Raw genomic sequence first — 16,508 nt, forward strand, 5'->3', positions numbered from 1 at the left:
AGCCTGTGCGGACTGCACAGGCTAATCTGGGACGACACTGTGCGCACATGCATTAAACCCAGTTTTCTCAGAACGCGTCTCATATTATCATACGTAACAAATTGTCTCAATGAATTGCATCTTAATCGCCATTCAATTATTTTTCAGTTGCTTCTGCTTCATGAGTCAAAAAGCTTTCCAAATGTTTTACAAACAGGGCTGGTTTTGATCAACCTAACTAACAGCAGCGCTCGTATTCATATAAATTAATATAAAATTCGAACGTTCGGTCCGTTGTTTGTATATCTCATTAAAATAAAAATCTTAGATATGCAGATTGTGTGTCTCTTGATACTAAAATCACCATATCTGTTGTTTGCACATTCAAAGAATTAATTTATTATTGAAATAAACTTACTCATCGGGGGTGACCTGTCTTGGAGGGTATCTGGAAAAAAACACATTTATCTTTCAAGTCATTTTTCTTTGGCGACGGTATTTTACGTCCCCGTGCTTATGACATACTAAATACGAAACATGTATGAGAAGTCCCAAATTAAAAAAAAACACTTTATTAAAAAAAAAATAGCTTGTCCACGTTAAACATAACCTTCCAATTAGAATTTTTAAATAATTAGGCACCATTGATGATTTTTAAACTTAAAAAACAATCAGTGACAAACAGTATGGGTCAGTTAGCTTTACTACCTAGCCCGTCTCTGCTGTCGCCCGTACTGCCGACAGTCGCACATGTTGCTCATGCCGCCGCCGCTGCCGCCGCACACGCCGCAGCACATGCGCAGACAGCAGTAGAGCAGCCCGCCGAGTAGTGCCAGGCCCATAAGAAGGGACATCACGAACAGCGCGATGTTCTCGCTGTGGTCGAAGAAATTGTACGCCGTCGTCGTTGCCACTGTACGTCACAATATGCTTATTGAAACATTTAATTTAATGTTACAACTTCAACTTTAGTTTACAAATCAACGTATGTACCCTGATAACTATAAATTCCAGACCATTCATAGCTGAATATAACCATGTATATTTTAGAACTCAAAAATGGTCGAAGTCTGAAAAAAACTTGACACGAATCAAGGTAACTGATTTTTTTTAACGTTTTTCGGCTACGTTTAGTTGATTGTAACCCGCCATGGAGCAAGGCTCCATATGTATGCTCAATCTTTAAACATAAAAGTGATTTCTTGGTATACATATATGCTTTTACTGCACTAATGTCGAGGAAAGAATAACAAAACGAGTGTCATGAACTTAAACCCTGTCTTCCAGTAAATCAAGATTACTTTTTAAGAGAGTATAGCATTGCAATCTCAATTATTAGGTATACTGTAACCTGTCGTGGTCGTAGTGGATGTGGTTGTCGTACAACCCGAGAAGATCACGTTGATTGTTGACGTGCCCGTGCGAGCCGGGGCTCCCTTGTCAACGGCTGTGGCGACGTACCTATAATACGTTACGTTACGTATCAGTAGTCCTTTATAAGTAAAAACTTACTTATTTAAGCGCGATTGAATCGAAAGCCGAAGACTTTTTGAAGCGCTCTCGAGTTCGTTTCGTGGACAAAACCAGTACTTGGTATCTATAGAGGGTATCTAAAGAACGCACCCACGGCGGGGATCGAACCCGCGACTTCCCAGTCAGCTACGTCGAAGTTATCGGTTATTACGATATTAGACTTTATATGATGTGTTTTCTGCTTTTCATCGCCATGTCTTACTATGGGGAAACATTACGCCTAATTTGTATTAACCCCGCATGTATCATGATTTGTTTCCAAACATGATAAAACGCGTTTTCGAACCGAAGACAAATAATAACGGGTTAATACGTTTCCACAGAAGGGTTTAAAATGAGCCTCGTTCTGGGAAAACATGGATTTATACATCTGCGGAAAGTCCAGTTAAGTGCCATCACTGAAGAGCCTGTGCAAACTGCAAAGGCTCATCTAGGACCACACCTTACACACGTGCATTACGCCAAGAACGAGGCTCATTAGAAAGCACAGTATGGCTCAGCGTCAACGTACGTTACGGTGGTTCCGGTTGCGAAGTCTGGCGACTTTGACAAGTAGATGTTGCAGTCTGCGCCGATTGTGTAGTAGGCGGATGAGGACGAACCGGATGCGCCGGAACAGGACACGTCCGCATTGGTTCCGCTATCCGCGTCCGTCACTAGCAGGGAACCTGTAAACAGGAGGCATTCGTTTTTTTCGGACATTATTTTGGACGCAGCAGTTAACTCGAATATGACGTCACACTAAAAACCATGCCAACAGTTTTAGACGCAACTTTTCATCTACATGTATATATAAGGTCGACAAATACTTTTGGTGATTTGAGATTCTCCGGTTAAAAAAGTGGTTGATACACGCTCATTGTGCGAATAAGCTTGGTTTTTGGCCCGGTTACTACCGCACTAGATGGCGACACCAACATTGAACATATTCCAGTTTACAAAAATGTGTGATCCTTTACCTATCTGTGATCCAGCGACGTTGCAGGTGACGTCAAACGTGTACGCCGTCGAGGAGAACGTAGGCGTGTTGTCGTTGTTATCCTGAAACATTGGTCAGATCTTATAAAATATCGTTAGTTATTTCTCTCAAGGCATTTTGCTGTTTGCTGATGCGACGAAATGACAGTCCATATTATTCATGCATTGCTACTTACCTCAGAAAGACTGTTAAATATATACCGAAGAAAGAGGCAATAACAGCAGTGATAGTGGCGTGGCGGACCAACGAACAGGGCAAAACATAATATCTCAACAATGTTTAGGGGGGATAGATTAATCTATTACGTAACAAAAAATAATATAACAGTACGTTACCACTATTATTACGAGCATTTTAAATCTCCCTAATGTTAATTTTAAAATGTGGTACGCTCTATACATAGTTGCGCGTAATACATGGTAAAGTACGGTAAATAAATTCACATACTGCAATCGTGATGGTGACCTGTGTAGACCCGGTTTTCTTGACGCCAGTGGTTCCTCCTGCGTCGACGCAGAACACCGTCAACACGACGCTTGAAGGCATAGCGTTCTTATCGACGTCATAGTTTTCCTTAAATGTCATGACACCGGCGGTGTTGATGGCAAACCTGACGCAAATGCACAAAACGTGTCATAAATTGCATTGAACGTTTTGACGTCATAATTGGTGATGGAAACCGAAAACAATAAATCAAAATAGGTCAAAGTTCTCTTTGTAAACTACTAGTATAACGTTATTACTGCTGATTAAAAAATAGCAAAACGAAATTAAAGCACGCTATAATTCTTACTGTCATAGCTGCTTTTGACAAACCTAATTAAAAACACGCAATAGTTCTGATTGCAAGTTATAACGTCATAACTGAACGTAACACGTGAAAGAAATAAATAGCTTCATATTAGTAGTTCTTAAAAAGACCTTAGCGCCAACGACCTAGTAACTGCAGAATAATATGTAAATTATTGCTTTGACCGGAACTAAAAAGTCTCTGAAATGCGTACACATATAGACTCCAATAGAATGCGGAGTTTGTTAAAATTAAGAACTGACCGAAAACAAGTACATGCAATGTCTGGTGTGTAAAACATTTAATGTACCATTACTATGTCCAAACACTCGCTGACCGTGGCTTGTCCACGATATGTAACACCTCTTTTGGTATTGACCGTTCATTTGTAGCTGTATCAAAAGGCGTTTCTGTTTTACGGGGAAAACGCAGAAAAGGCCTTTTTCGGAAATACTTTAAATGGCCTTAACTCGGAGCAGGACGAGTACATGTTACACACAGCTCAATATGTACTGACCAATTCTATGATGCTAAAGTAAGTAAAATTAATCAATGCTATGATGCTAAAGTAAGTAAAATTACTATGCATAATTACACAGAAATAACGCAGCTGTTCCTCCATAACATGCACTGTTTTATTTAACACTTACATACAGTTGTTTGCATCGTACTTTTTCGAGTGTGTGTGTTCGGGGGGGGGGGGGGCATAACATATAAAATACTGGGCTGAAGTCTTTGTTTCAACCTATTAAGCTCGATATCATCGGAAGCCTCGAGTCCGTGTCTTTGGTAGAACCAATAATAAGTATCTGTGAGGGAGATCTAAAGATCGCTCCGACAGTGGCGATCGAACCCATGACCTCCCGGTCTCGGAATGGTCACTACGCAACGGCGACCTAAACGCACCTACCTGTTGCTGTTATTCGCTGCCTTGAACGCGTACGTCAGTTTCGATACATCCGTAACGTCCTGGTCTGAGCACGAGAAACTCGGGTCAAAGGACACACTTCCGGCCTGAAAACATTGACGAAAGCGCAATTAGTGCGAATCCTACATTACCGGTTGAAAAGACAAAATTCCGTCCAGCAAAAATTGACGCATTTGCAATAAATGTGAAACCTACAATCCTGAATGACAGGACAAACTTACGAACTGCAATATTAGACACACGCGTAAAAGGTCCAAGGACTATAAAACGGTAGATTTTTGTAGATACAAAATGCTCGTTTTCATTTATTTGTGCCCACAATTAATTCCCGCGAATATATCTATTCATACGACACACGAACACCATTTTAGTGTTCATGTGTCTTATGAATAGATATGCAAAACAATAATATGAAAGGAGCAATTTGTATCTACAAACATCTATTTTAACAGACCACATCTGACGTGGAAATGTCGGCAATTGCCATAAGAAAAACTGATTTTTAATTGGTTAAGTTTATTTAACGAACAATTGTACGAAATTTTCGTAGATTTTAAATAGAAATGCTATTTTAACCAATTTATGCCTAGCGTCTAGAAAAAAGGCCTTGGCAAACAGCGTAGATCCTGATGAGATGCCGCATAATGCGGCGTCTCATCTGGGTATGCGTTGTTTCCTTAAAGGAATGTCTGTAAGAAATAGTATAAATATAGAAATAAATATACTAGACATCCCTAATTTTGGAAATAAATTGATCCAATTTAGAATGATGGGAGAGTCCACTAGGCATACATGGATTAAATTCCCACTTACGGCGCCTTCCGACGTCGTCGCGTAGTACATGGTGTCAGAGAAGTAGGGGGCCTCATTGGCGTCCTGCACCGTCAACGTGTACATGAACGGACCTCCCGTGGCCGTGCCGTCGCTGACGTTAAACCCACACGTGTACGTCTTCACGGTCTCGTAATCTAGCGCCTGAGCGAGCTTCACGTTGCCGTCTGAAAAACATACACACATGACTTTTTGAATTTTACATAAGTGAACGTTGTTGTTTAGAGCATGTATTGTGTATGACAAACGTAAAACAATATTTGATGTATTAATGTGAACGATTTTTTGTAGTTTATAATCTAAATCATTTTATTTATATATAAAACTTCGCGGTGTGAAATCGACAGTACATCGCGAACATAGGCGACATAACGTCATGCACACTTAAAATAACGCAAGTAGATTGATCATTATATATATACAATATATACAATTCACTACGCATGCACAATTTGCATTTCTAGGTTTACCACGTGACGATGAGGATCAATCTACTTGCGTTAGTTATAGTTAACTGGCAGTTACCTGGTACACATACACAGTACAATTTTATTACCGAATATACTGAAAATATGAAAACTTAACAACTTTTCAAGTAATATAATATACCAGTCGTGCTATTTTAATCAATATAAACTAATAATTGTAAAAAATTGCGGAATTTTAGAACTTTTCTTTTTTCGTGAAATCTGGTTGACGGCCCCTTAACAGAAAGAGATATTAGCATAAAAACGTCAATCTTGTAGATTTGTTTACCGGTTAAGATCTTAAACAAGCTGGTCAAGATAGTTATGCAAATAACATCAGACTCGCACTGGGTAACATAGGATTAATGCATGTGCGTAAGGTGCGATACCATTTTAGCCTGTGCAGTCCACACAGGCTAATCTGAGAATACGTTTTCCGCTAACACTTGATTTTCGATAACAGATTTCGTTTAAACGAACACAAGCGGAGAGCATAAAGCCCAGTTCTTGATTATTGCGTGGCTCATACAGAGCTCCACTACGCAAATGCAACCTCAAATGAACGTTTTACCCATTTATGCATAGCGTCTAGAAAAAAGGCCTTGGCAAACAGCGTAGACGCAGATGAGATGATGATGCATGATGCGGCGTCTCATCAGGGTCTGCGCTGTTTGCTTAAAGGAATTTATGTAAGAAATGTTCTAAATATAGAAATAAATATACTAGACATCCCTAATTTTGGCAATAAATTGATCCAATTTAGATGGCTGGGAGAGTCCACTAAGCATAAATGTGTTAAGACGAGTAACACTTACTGGTGTCGATGGTGAACGTGTTCTTGCCGTCTGGAGGTACACAGGAGAAGGCGTATGTGAGAGTCGTCGAAGCGTCCGGGTCCTCGGTTGTCAAGGTCATTAGGACGGACCCTAGGGCCAGCGACTCGAGCTGGGAGTCCGCCAGGCCAGGATCAAGGTTGACGATCCGAGGCACGGTGTTCTGGTCTAAAAACGGAGTGGCATGCGTCATATAACCCAGCGTCGAATGAGGCGGTAGAAGTTTATATACACTGTTAAATGTTCAGCGAAGTTTCGAACATGATTATTAAAGTACGCACTCCGACCAACATGTGTACATCGGTATCCAAAACTCGGAGTGTTTTTACTTTTAAAAAGATCAGTTTACAAACTAAATATTTGGAATCCATTATTAACGTACACGAATCAAATATCAACCAGTATCAAAATGTCAAATATCATTACAAGCATTCAGAAAAACAATCCACATGCAGGTATCAATCTAGTATCAACATTTAAGGCACTCAATTACATGAACATATTTCCAGCATTAAAGGGGCCTTTTCACGTTTGGGTAAATTGACAAAATAGAAAAAAGTTGTTTCAGATTCGCCAATTTTCGTTTAGTTATGATATTTGTGAGGAAACAGTAATACTGAACATTCACCATGCTCTAAAATAACCTTTATATGCATCTTTTGACGATTAAAAAACTTGAAAATTATAAAGCGTTGCGACGCGACACGAATTAATAATTTGGAGAGTTCTGTTGTTGTCTTTATATTTTGTGAAACTACGAGGATTGTTTATATAAAGTATAAAATACACCTGGCATTGTATACGGAAGGATGGTTGAGTGGTCTAAGTGGCAGTCTTTTTACTCCATGACTCCAGGGGTCAGTGGTTCGAGCCCTGCTGAGGGTTACTTTTTCTACTTTTATTAATTTTATTCTTGATTTTTTACCGGAGCTTTTCATATCCAATATTAATATTCATCAATATAAAGCGTTTATTGACAAACTTCAAATCATGCCAAAATCTGTGAAAAGGCCCCTTTAAATATTCCGGGAAACAAACAAGATAAAATATAGTAAAAATAGTAATATAAAATCAGAATTAAGGAATTCAGCTTAAAAAAATGCAGTGAACCAAAACAAACAAAGGAGGGCAACCGAGATCAAAAGGTAGTGAATCAATTTCAAATACAGGTTACCATTATGTTAATGCATGCATCCAACATCAAAACGTATTGACTCAATATCAAAATGCTGGGTACCATAAAATGCAGGGGAAAATATCAAAGTGTTGGAATCTAGCATCAACAATTATATAATTAGGCAGGGATCAAATTTTCAAATGCTGGGTACACACGAAACACGCATGCGCTCTCTAGAACATCAGAAGATTTGTTGCTTAAATCAATCTTCCGGAGATGGTCGATGTATCACGATTAAGCCTCACGCAGACTTTATTTCCTCGTGATACATCGACTATCTCCGGTATCCTCCGGCAACTCCTTAAAGTTGATTTATGCAACAAACCGTCTGCTGATCCTTACTTGTGAGTTGGACGATCTGTGTTTCGTAGACGTCTATTGAGTCCACAGTGTCGTGTGCCTTGATCGTCAGGTAAACTGTGGGGTATCTCGAGTCCAGATACTTGAAGTCCCTGTTGGCCTTGATGACCCCATTACCTGCAGCAATGTTTAACTTCCGGTTAGATTAACCCATTTATGCATAGCGTTTAGAAAAAAGGCTTTGGCTAACAGCGTAGACCCAGATGAGACGCCGCATAAATGCGGCGTCTCATCTGGGTCTGCGCTGTTTGCTTAACGGAATTTCTGTAAGAAATATTCTAAATATAGAAATAAATATACTAGAAATCCCTAATTTTGGAAATAAATTGATCCAATTTAGAAGGTTGGGAGAGTCCACTAGGCATAAACTGGTTTATACTGCGAACGATGAAGACGTAGCTTGTTAAGATGTCTTTAAGGCAATTTTAAAAGAAATTTTCATCCGAACATAATTGAATACATGTGTCTAATTCTGAAAATAGGCTTAAAGCCTGTGCGTAAAAGCCGTCCCAAATTATCCTGTGCAGTCCGCATGAGCTGATCAGGGACGACACTTTTCGCATAAAATTGATTTTAGCTTAGACGAGACTTAGAAAATGTCGATCCTTATAAGTCTGTGCGGAGTGCACATGTTTTAAGCCCTGTTTTCCGAGAGTGAAGCTTATTTGCTCCTTGCTGACACTCGTCGTGTTCATATGCACTTGTGCTAAATAAAGGTTGCCGCACTGTATTTTTTATGACTATAAATTAGATTTGAGATAAGTAAAATTGGAAGGGATAAAGTAAATTGCACGTTACTTGAATCGATTGTGAAGAATTCTGGTGAAAAGGAGGGATCGCTGACAAGGCTATATTCCACTAAATTTCCCCCACGACTGTTTGCGCTCGCCGTCTTTAGCGTTTTGCCTTTTAGCGTTGAAATGGCGTCGATCTTTAAGGCGTCTGCATAATGTATAAACAGAAATTGTAAATTTATAAAATCCGTAGTACTAAAAATACATGTATGATATTTCGGATGTTCGATACTACAATAACAAACGGCAGAGCTCGACCATCGGGCCGATACTCTTGAAGTCAACAGATTTTAAGATTAAAAAAAAATATTTGAAACATGATAACATGTTACGGTGTGTTCTTTAGAACAGTTAACAACTCTTTCCGATCTTCGAGTACTTACTTTTTATGTCTGCGATTTTAAAAGATTAGTTAATCGCTAAAAACGTTATATTTAGTGCAACGTTTATAAATAAACATATGAGCCAGCACCGTAAGCCAGGATACAATTTCGTTTAGACAGCGATATTGGGCATGCTAAGTTATTCCAAAATAACTACTGTCAGTTAACCCTTTCAGTGCGGGAACCGGATTTTGAAGGCCTTTGCAAACAGTTTGCATCCAGATGAGACGCCACAGAACGTGGCGTCTCATCAGGATCCAAACTGTTTGCTATTCTGATAGTGTTCTTTGAAACAAATCGAAGAAAATGCTAATTTTAGAAATTCAGCAGAAGACATTTTAGCAGACAACAAATTTCCCAGCATGCAAAGGGTTAATGTGCTGATGTACTGATAAGCAATGCTCAATCGGTCATGATCGGCTCATGTACAACTTGAAAGTATATTGGGTACTCTCTACTTTACTTCAAAATACCAGATGTGCAGACAGTATACCCCGCAGTATTGTCCGTACCCGTAGTACATTGTTGTAGACTCACGAGTACCCTCGGTACTTCTTAGTAGTACCTGAGCCGACAATAATCAAACGAGCGTAAGTAACTCGTATATAACTTTTTTTGCAGTACCAGCAATGTTGGGCAGGGTAAGTAACTCGTATATAATTTACTTGCAGTACCAGCAATGTTGAGCAGGGTAAGTAACTCGTATATAACTTACTTGCAGTACCAGCAATGTTGGGCAGGATGAGTAACTCGTTTATAACTGACTTGCAGTACCAGCAATGTTGGGCAGGGTAAGTAACTCGTATATAACTTACTTGCAATACCAGCAATGTTCGGCAGGGTAAGTAACTCGTATATAACTTACTTGCAGTACCAGCAATGTTCGGCAGGGTAAGTAACTCGTATATAACTTACTTGCAGTACCAGCAATGTTCGGCAGGGTAAGTAACTCGTCATGCACCGCACGGACGGTAATGTTGTACCTTCCACTACTACCGGAGTTCGAGTCCGTGCATTCTATGGTGTTGATGTAGGGTTTTGTGTTGTCTGGGCTTGGCAGAGCGCCCGCCCGAATATAAAACTTCCATTCTGTCAATGGATAAGAAAGACAAGTATTATTTACTTTTCAAATTTAATTTAAAATTAAAAACCCTATGCAATTATCATAATTTCATCATCAGTATCATAATCGTCGTCGTCCTCGTTGTCGTCGTCCTAGTTTTCGTTGTCCTCGTCGTCGTAGTCAATCATTATATTCAGCAAAATCATCATTGAAATATCGTCTCAATTACTAATAGTATCAGCATAATCATCATCACCATTGTCATCATTAGTAGAACCATAATAACAATCAATTCCCTGAAAAACTCAAGCTTCGTTCTGTGAAAACCGGACTTAGTGTATGTGTGTAATGTGTCGACCCTGAATAACCTGTGCAGTCAGCCTCAGTGCTCACGCTGCTGCCAGACATTATCGCCAATGGCGATTATTTTATCCAACTGGCTATTATTTCTTAAAATTGTCTAGAAAAAATGGCGATTATTTTATCCGCCTACATAAAAAAACAAATTGCCACTAAATGTTGTCCCGCGATTGCGAAACGCCTGCAAATCGGGCCATCAAGCAGGAAAAATCGATAACGAGATTACCTGTGTACACACTCGACCCTGTGTATTGTCATACACGCGTCAATAACTTCTGCGACATTGTGGCCTAGAGCATTTTTCTCAATCAGTGTCCGACAGCAGTGATATATTTCGGAAAAAACGTCTTTAATCTCCCTGTGCTTTACCAGTTATCGGTAACTGTTAGATCTTTGTTAATTTTTCGCCAATTATTATTTTATCGTCATTATTGAAAATCGCCGCTAATATTGTTGGCTGGTTATGTTTTGCACGCCGTTTTTTCTGCAATTAGATTACGTTGAACATTGCTTGATGAAATAATTATTTAATCGCCATCAACTAATTATCCCCGTAATTACCGCTGTTTGTCGTCTGCTTTAACATAATGATTCCAATTTTTAACCAGGTAACCTGGTTTTCCCAATTCAAAGGGACCCGGCATATGCCATGGTCAGCTAATTTTAACGAAACACGTGTTTGGAATTACACTAAGGTGGTGTATTTTAACTCACGCGCTGTGACGTTAATTGATGTAAACATGATCGGCATTGCGAAAGTGTTATTTTTGGAATAAATCATTTACAAGTGATATTGGCCTCTGCCTACAATATTGCGGCCGATGGCAAACGCCGTATTAAGAGATAAAGTAGTCGAACGATATGCACATTTTAGATTATGCATATTAATATTTTATATTATGCATATTTCATGTGCAAAACGCGTACAATTTTTCGGATTACCGTTTTCGGATACTGTATTTTTTTTCGTCCATTATGATTTATTTTCGAAGTTCATAACAGCAAAAATAGAATGACGTATACACATGCGGTGATACGGAAGGTGTGGTTTATAATATTTCTAGTATTCACCAAAAATTGCAATTGGAAAAACTATAAAAAATAGTATAATTAGTGCTCTGGGTGGGTTGGGGCCTCTGCCCTTAATTCTTATGTGTATGTAACTGTAGCTGAGATCTGGTTTGTTAAGTCACACCCACAACATTGATTTTATTCTTTATTGTAAAGCCATGATTATATTTATAAGAAAATGACACACTGATATTATGCTTGTTTTTGAGTATATATATATATTATAACTTAAATCAATAGATATACATTTAATAAAACATAGATAAAATGAGATTCATGGTTTTTTCTTTCTTTTTGCCTTCAGTACCGTTTTGCGGAAAAGTCCGCATATGTTTTGGCTATTATTTTTTTAAGGAAAAAAAATATGGCTATTATTTTCTGAAGGCCAGAGTGAGCACTGAGCCTGTTCAGTTTAGGCTGAAAGTGTAGTCCCAGATAAGCATATGCATTCAAAAACACAGATTAATCAGCACGAGACTCATTAAATCAAAACCTTTGGTAGTGGTATCCTCTCGCAGAACAAACTCTCTGTTTGTGCTGATGGAGTCGTTATACGTGATGGTGTGGGAACAGGCGAAGGCGTCCGCGTCGGGGTCGGTTACGTTGAGAGTGTACAGGTACCGCTCCTGGGTCTCCAGATTGCCGACGTAAATGTTGCGAGGCAGGTCGTTCACCGTCGGTGGCTGAAATGAAAATCAAAGCGCTGAGAGCGTTTAATACGATTGGTGGACAATTGGCATCACAATGCTGGGAGCTTTAAAATACTATTTGCGGACACTAAAATGGATGAAAGCGGACAATGGAAATTAAAAGCAAGACAATTATGAGCAAATTTTATCTGAAAGGAACATTTTAAAAATAATAACTCACTTGTCTGTATATTTTTTTCCGCATTAAAAGGGGCCTTTTTACGTTTTGGTAAACAGACTAAATTGAAAAAAAGTTATTCAGGTTCGCAAATTTTCGTTTTAGTTATGATATTTGGGAGGAAACAGTAATACTGAACATTTACCATGCTCTAATATATCCATTATATGCATCTTTTGACGATTTAAAACCCCGAAAATTATAAAGCGTTGCAACGCGAAACGAATTAATAATTTGAAGAGTTCTGTTGTTGTCGTAATATTTTGTGAAACTACGAGGATTGCTTATATAAAGTATAAAATACATCTGGCATTGTATTCGGAAGAATGGCCGAGTGGTCTAAGTGGTAGACTTTTTACTCCAGGACTCCAGGGGTCAGTGGTTCGAGCCCTGCTGAGGGTTACATTTGTTTTCTTTTTTAAATTTTATTCTCGCATGTTACTGGAGCTTTTTGTATCCAATGTTTACATTTATCAATATAAAGCATTTAATGACAAACTTCAAAACTTGCCAAAATCTGTGAAAAGGCCCCTTTAAGAGTTAATTGGATAGATCAATGTTTGATTGAACATCATAAGAGATATTAACTTTTTGAACGTGTTTTTCGAGGAAGCAACCAATGCTAAGCACAGAAATCTTTGGCTTATTTTAATTGTCTTTTTTTTTCAAGTGCAGTTTATTTTAAGGATATTCTGATTATTAAGGTCTCAAAATGTAAACGGCAAAAATCAAAACGTAGCGTGAATTGGCCTTACATTCATGACAAAACAGGGCTCATGATTGAAATCAGGGATTAATATTAGATCAAGCCATATTTTTATATGACTTCTGATTTGGATGAACAAAAAAGGTTCTCAGAATCTCAATCAGGCCTTTCAGTCAAGATCTAGGTTTATTTGAGGTTTCACAATATGGATCTATCTGAGGATTATATTTTAGATTTTGATTTTAGGCAAAGATCTATACTTTTTTAGTATGCCATATGTTTCATTGGACAATAATTTTCATTGACTACCTAGATTGACCGATACAAAACTTTAACACAAACTTATAGGAAAATGACCGCCGAATATTCCTCCCAAAATCTGAAATCCACGAATTTTCGTGTCCACGAAAAAGTAAAAAACGCACGAACTATCCTTCCAACGAATGTAATGATGTAATTTATTTGAAAACTTATCATGACTACAATGTGGAAACAGTTTTTTCCCCAGCCTTGTCAAATGGGGATTTTTTAATCAATACAAGTGAAAAAATTGGGATATTTTTTTCGACAAAAAGAACCAAATTGGGATTTTTTTGTCAACAAATATTGACACAACAGGTTTTTTCCTGGCCATTTTGGATAACTATCATATAAATTATAGTGATATATTCTTTAGGTTGTTTAAAAAATAAAATTGAGATATACTTTATAATAATTATAAGTCATAAGACTGGGGGAATGGAATTTTGTTTTCTAATTTCGGTTCGGGATCGGGTCCACTTGCTTTGGGATCTGGTCCGTTTTACGGCCTTTTTACATAGCAAAAAACCAATGCGGAAATGACAACATTGGTGATATAAAGGAACGGGATGTGGTCACTTGAAGTCCGAACATATTAAAAAAAAAAGACATTTCATGTTAAGGTAGCCATAACTAGAAACTTACATTAATTTTCATAAAACAACAACGGATCTTTTATTTCTAGAAGGCAGTTTTGCAAAGCGAGGAAATAGGTTAGTGTCGAATAAATATATTTGTAATTTACTGATATTCTATATATACATCGTTGTCTGTTATTAAACTACAACATGAAAAAAACAACGAAAAACTACAGAAAAAGAAGAAGACGAAGAAGAAGACGACGAAGAAGATAAAGAAAGGAGCACGTTGAACACGCGATACACATCAAATGACGTTATTCTTCTATATATTCGTCACGTAACATTCGCGATTACGATATTTTTTATGGAAATCAAAACTCCATGTTTTCGGGGGCAAATTTTAAAGCATGACCAACTTTTACCTAAAAAGTTTGAACGAAATATGCCTTTTACTGTACTATTTTCATAAGTATTCTTTCCGGAAAACAGAAATTCAAAATTAGGGTTAATCAAATGATTTAATAGCATTCAATACAGCGGATTTCAGACAAAGAACATTGTCTTATTTAAAGCAATTATAAAACACCATTATATATTTGAGTTCGCGCTGCTGGAAAAAGAACCTAAATGCATGTGCGTAAAGTGCCGTCCCAGATTAGTCTGTGCAGTCCGACATTTTCCGACTAAATTGGATTTTTGCAAAGAAGAAAAAAATACCATAACAGCGGAAATTGATGTCCCTGCTTAGCCTGTGTGGACTCTACATGATAATCTGGTCCAACACATTACGTACATGCATTAAGCCCCGTTTTCATAGGACGAGGTTCGAATGATTCAGGAATCTGATTATTATTGCGCATGTCCCGTTTTCCCCGAGCGAGACTCATTTGTTTACCTGTTGCAATCCGCCAATCAATGCATTCTTCAAAAACATGGAGTACATGTAAAAATCGAATCTATCAATTTCAATCAAATATTGGATCAGGGACAGTCCTTTAACCCATTTATGCCTAGTGGACCCGCCCATCTTTCTAAATTAGACCAATTTATTTCCAAAATTAGGGATGTCTATTATTTGTATTTCTATATTGATAATATTTCTTACAGAAATTCCTTTAAGCAAACAGCGCAGACCCTGATGAGACGCCGAAGCATGCGTCGTCTCATCTAGGTCAACGCTGTTTGCCAATGCCTTTTTCTAGACTTTAGTCATTTATGGGTTAACTTCGAACACTGACATGTTTTGAAATGGTGATATAAAGAAAAAAACGGATGAATATATCAGTCATAGTTCGCAATTCAGTTGCGTTTAATGATATGATAAAAAGTTCTTGTTGAATAGAAATAAAATCAATGCCGGATTAAATCATAAGTATGCAGATCACATGGAGTCCTCTTTTTAGAGAGAAAATGAAATTAACATACTTTCTAGTTCATTTACTCCGTATCTCAATTGAAATGTATGATTAAAATACGATTGAAAACGACGAAAATCCTAACTAAACAAACAAACAATTTGTGATAAAAGTGATATGAAGTGATATACTCGTATTTAGCGAACTTCGTAAAACTCAGTTTATATTGGATCTATTAACAAGCTTTGCATGTGTACAGTGTGTAGTACACGAACGACTTTTCCTTTATTTTTACGCTCGTATCTTTAACCCATTTATGCCTAGCGTCGAGAAAAAAAGGCCTTTGTAAACAGCGTAGACCCAGATGAGACGCAACATGATGCGGCGTCTCATCAGGGTCCGCGCTGTTTGCTTAAAGAAATTTCTGTAAGAAATATTCTAAATATAGAAATAAATATACTAGACATCCCTTCTTTGGAAATAAATTGATCCAGTTTAGAAGGATGGAGAGTCCACTAGGAATAAATGGGTAAAAAACTCAGCCTCATGATTCATGCACATAACTAACAACGTTGTTTATTTATATATTCACAACGAGAAACACTTTTGTTTTTGTTTAAAATGTTTATGTTAGCCAATACTAAGTAGAACAATAACTGAATGTGATACATCCACAAACTTGACAAATGGGTGCATATGTAAAGCTTTGACAATGAGCTGCTGTATTTTGACTTTTGAATACAATGTATGACATTGCATTTAAAGGTCTCTTCTGTTCCGTCGCCGACCTCACATTTCCCGTATGAAATTTTGGCCAAGGTATTTTGGAGTCCAACCACGGCTTGCTAAGAGCTCGGACTTTCTATACTTTTACATTGGAGTCTCAATCATTTATTGGCCCAACCTCCTCCCTGAGATTTGACGGGAACCAGCATAGCTGGATCAAATACATGCCTTCATAACCAACCACGTGATGATAGCCTAGCCACGTGGTGCAATAAGTCAACCGTTGTTATTTTTACTTTTTTAAGCTAGGTATTTTTTTAAATAATGAACCTAAACTTATTAACTTTTTTTCGGAATGTAAAAGAAAATGACACTACTTTTCATAATATAATACCAAACCAATGAAATAAAATCCTACCAATTTG

General features: G+C 37.8%; 2 protein-coding genes across 2 annotated transcripts in view; both read right to left on the bottom strand.

Annotated features, from left to right (window-relative positions):
- Positions 1–16,508, bottom strand: part of LOC127851689 (protocadherin Fat 4-like) — a 163,581-nt gene that overhangs the window by 5,623 nt on the left and 141,450 nt on the right. The gene's annotated exons all lie outside the window — the stretch shown is intronic.
- LOC127849916 (protocadherin Fat 4-like) overlaps positions 1–16,508 on the bottom strand; it is a 45,805-nt gene that overhangs the window by 779 nt on the left and 28,518 nt on the right. Inside the window, exons 2-13 of the mRNA XM_052382665.1 lie at positions 9,970–10,143; positions 8,676–8,819; positions 7,860–7,994; positions 6,323–6,508; positions 5,023–5,207; positions 4,192–4,295; positions 2,939–3,101; positions 2,472–2,553; positions 2,024–2,180; positions 1,331–1,440; positions 688–892; positions 398–427 (exon numbers count right to left, since the gene is read on the bottom strand). Of these exons, the coding sequence (XP_052238625.1) occupies positions 398–427; positions 688–892; positions 1,331–1,440; positions 2,024–2,180; positions 2,472–2,553; positions 2,939–3,101; positions 4,192–4,295; positions 5,023–5,207; positions 6,323–6,422 (1,136 nt within the window). The 5' untranslated portion in view covers positions 6,423–6,508; positions 7,860–7,994; positions 8,676–8,819; positions 9,970–10,143. The remainder of the gene's footprint in view (positions 1–397; positions 428–687; positions 893–1,330; positions 1,441–2,023; positions 2,181–2,471; positions 2,554–2,938; positions 3,102–4,191; positions 4,296–5,022; positions 5,208–6,322; positions 6,509–7,859; positions 7,995–8,675; positions 8,820–9,969; positions 10,144–16,508) is intronic.

Source organism: Dreissena polymorpha, chromosome 11 (genome assembly GCF_020536995.1).
Source record: "Dreissena polymorpha isolate Duluth1 chromosome 11, UMN_Dpol_1.0, whole genome shotgun sequence".
In the NCBI taxonomy this organism is placed as follows: Eukaryota; Metazoa; Mollusca; class Bivalvia; order Myida; family Dreissenidae; genus Dreissena; species Dreissena polymorpha.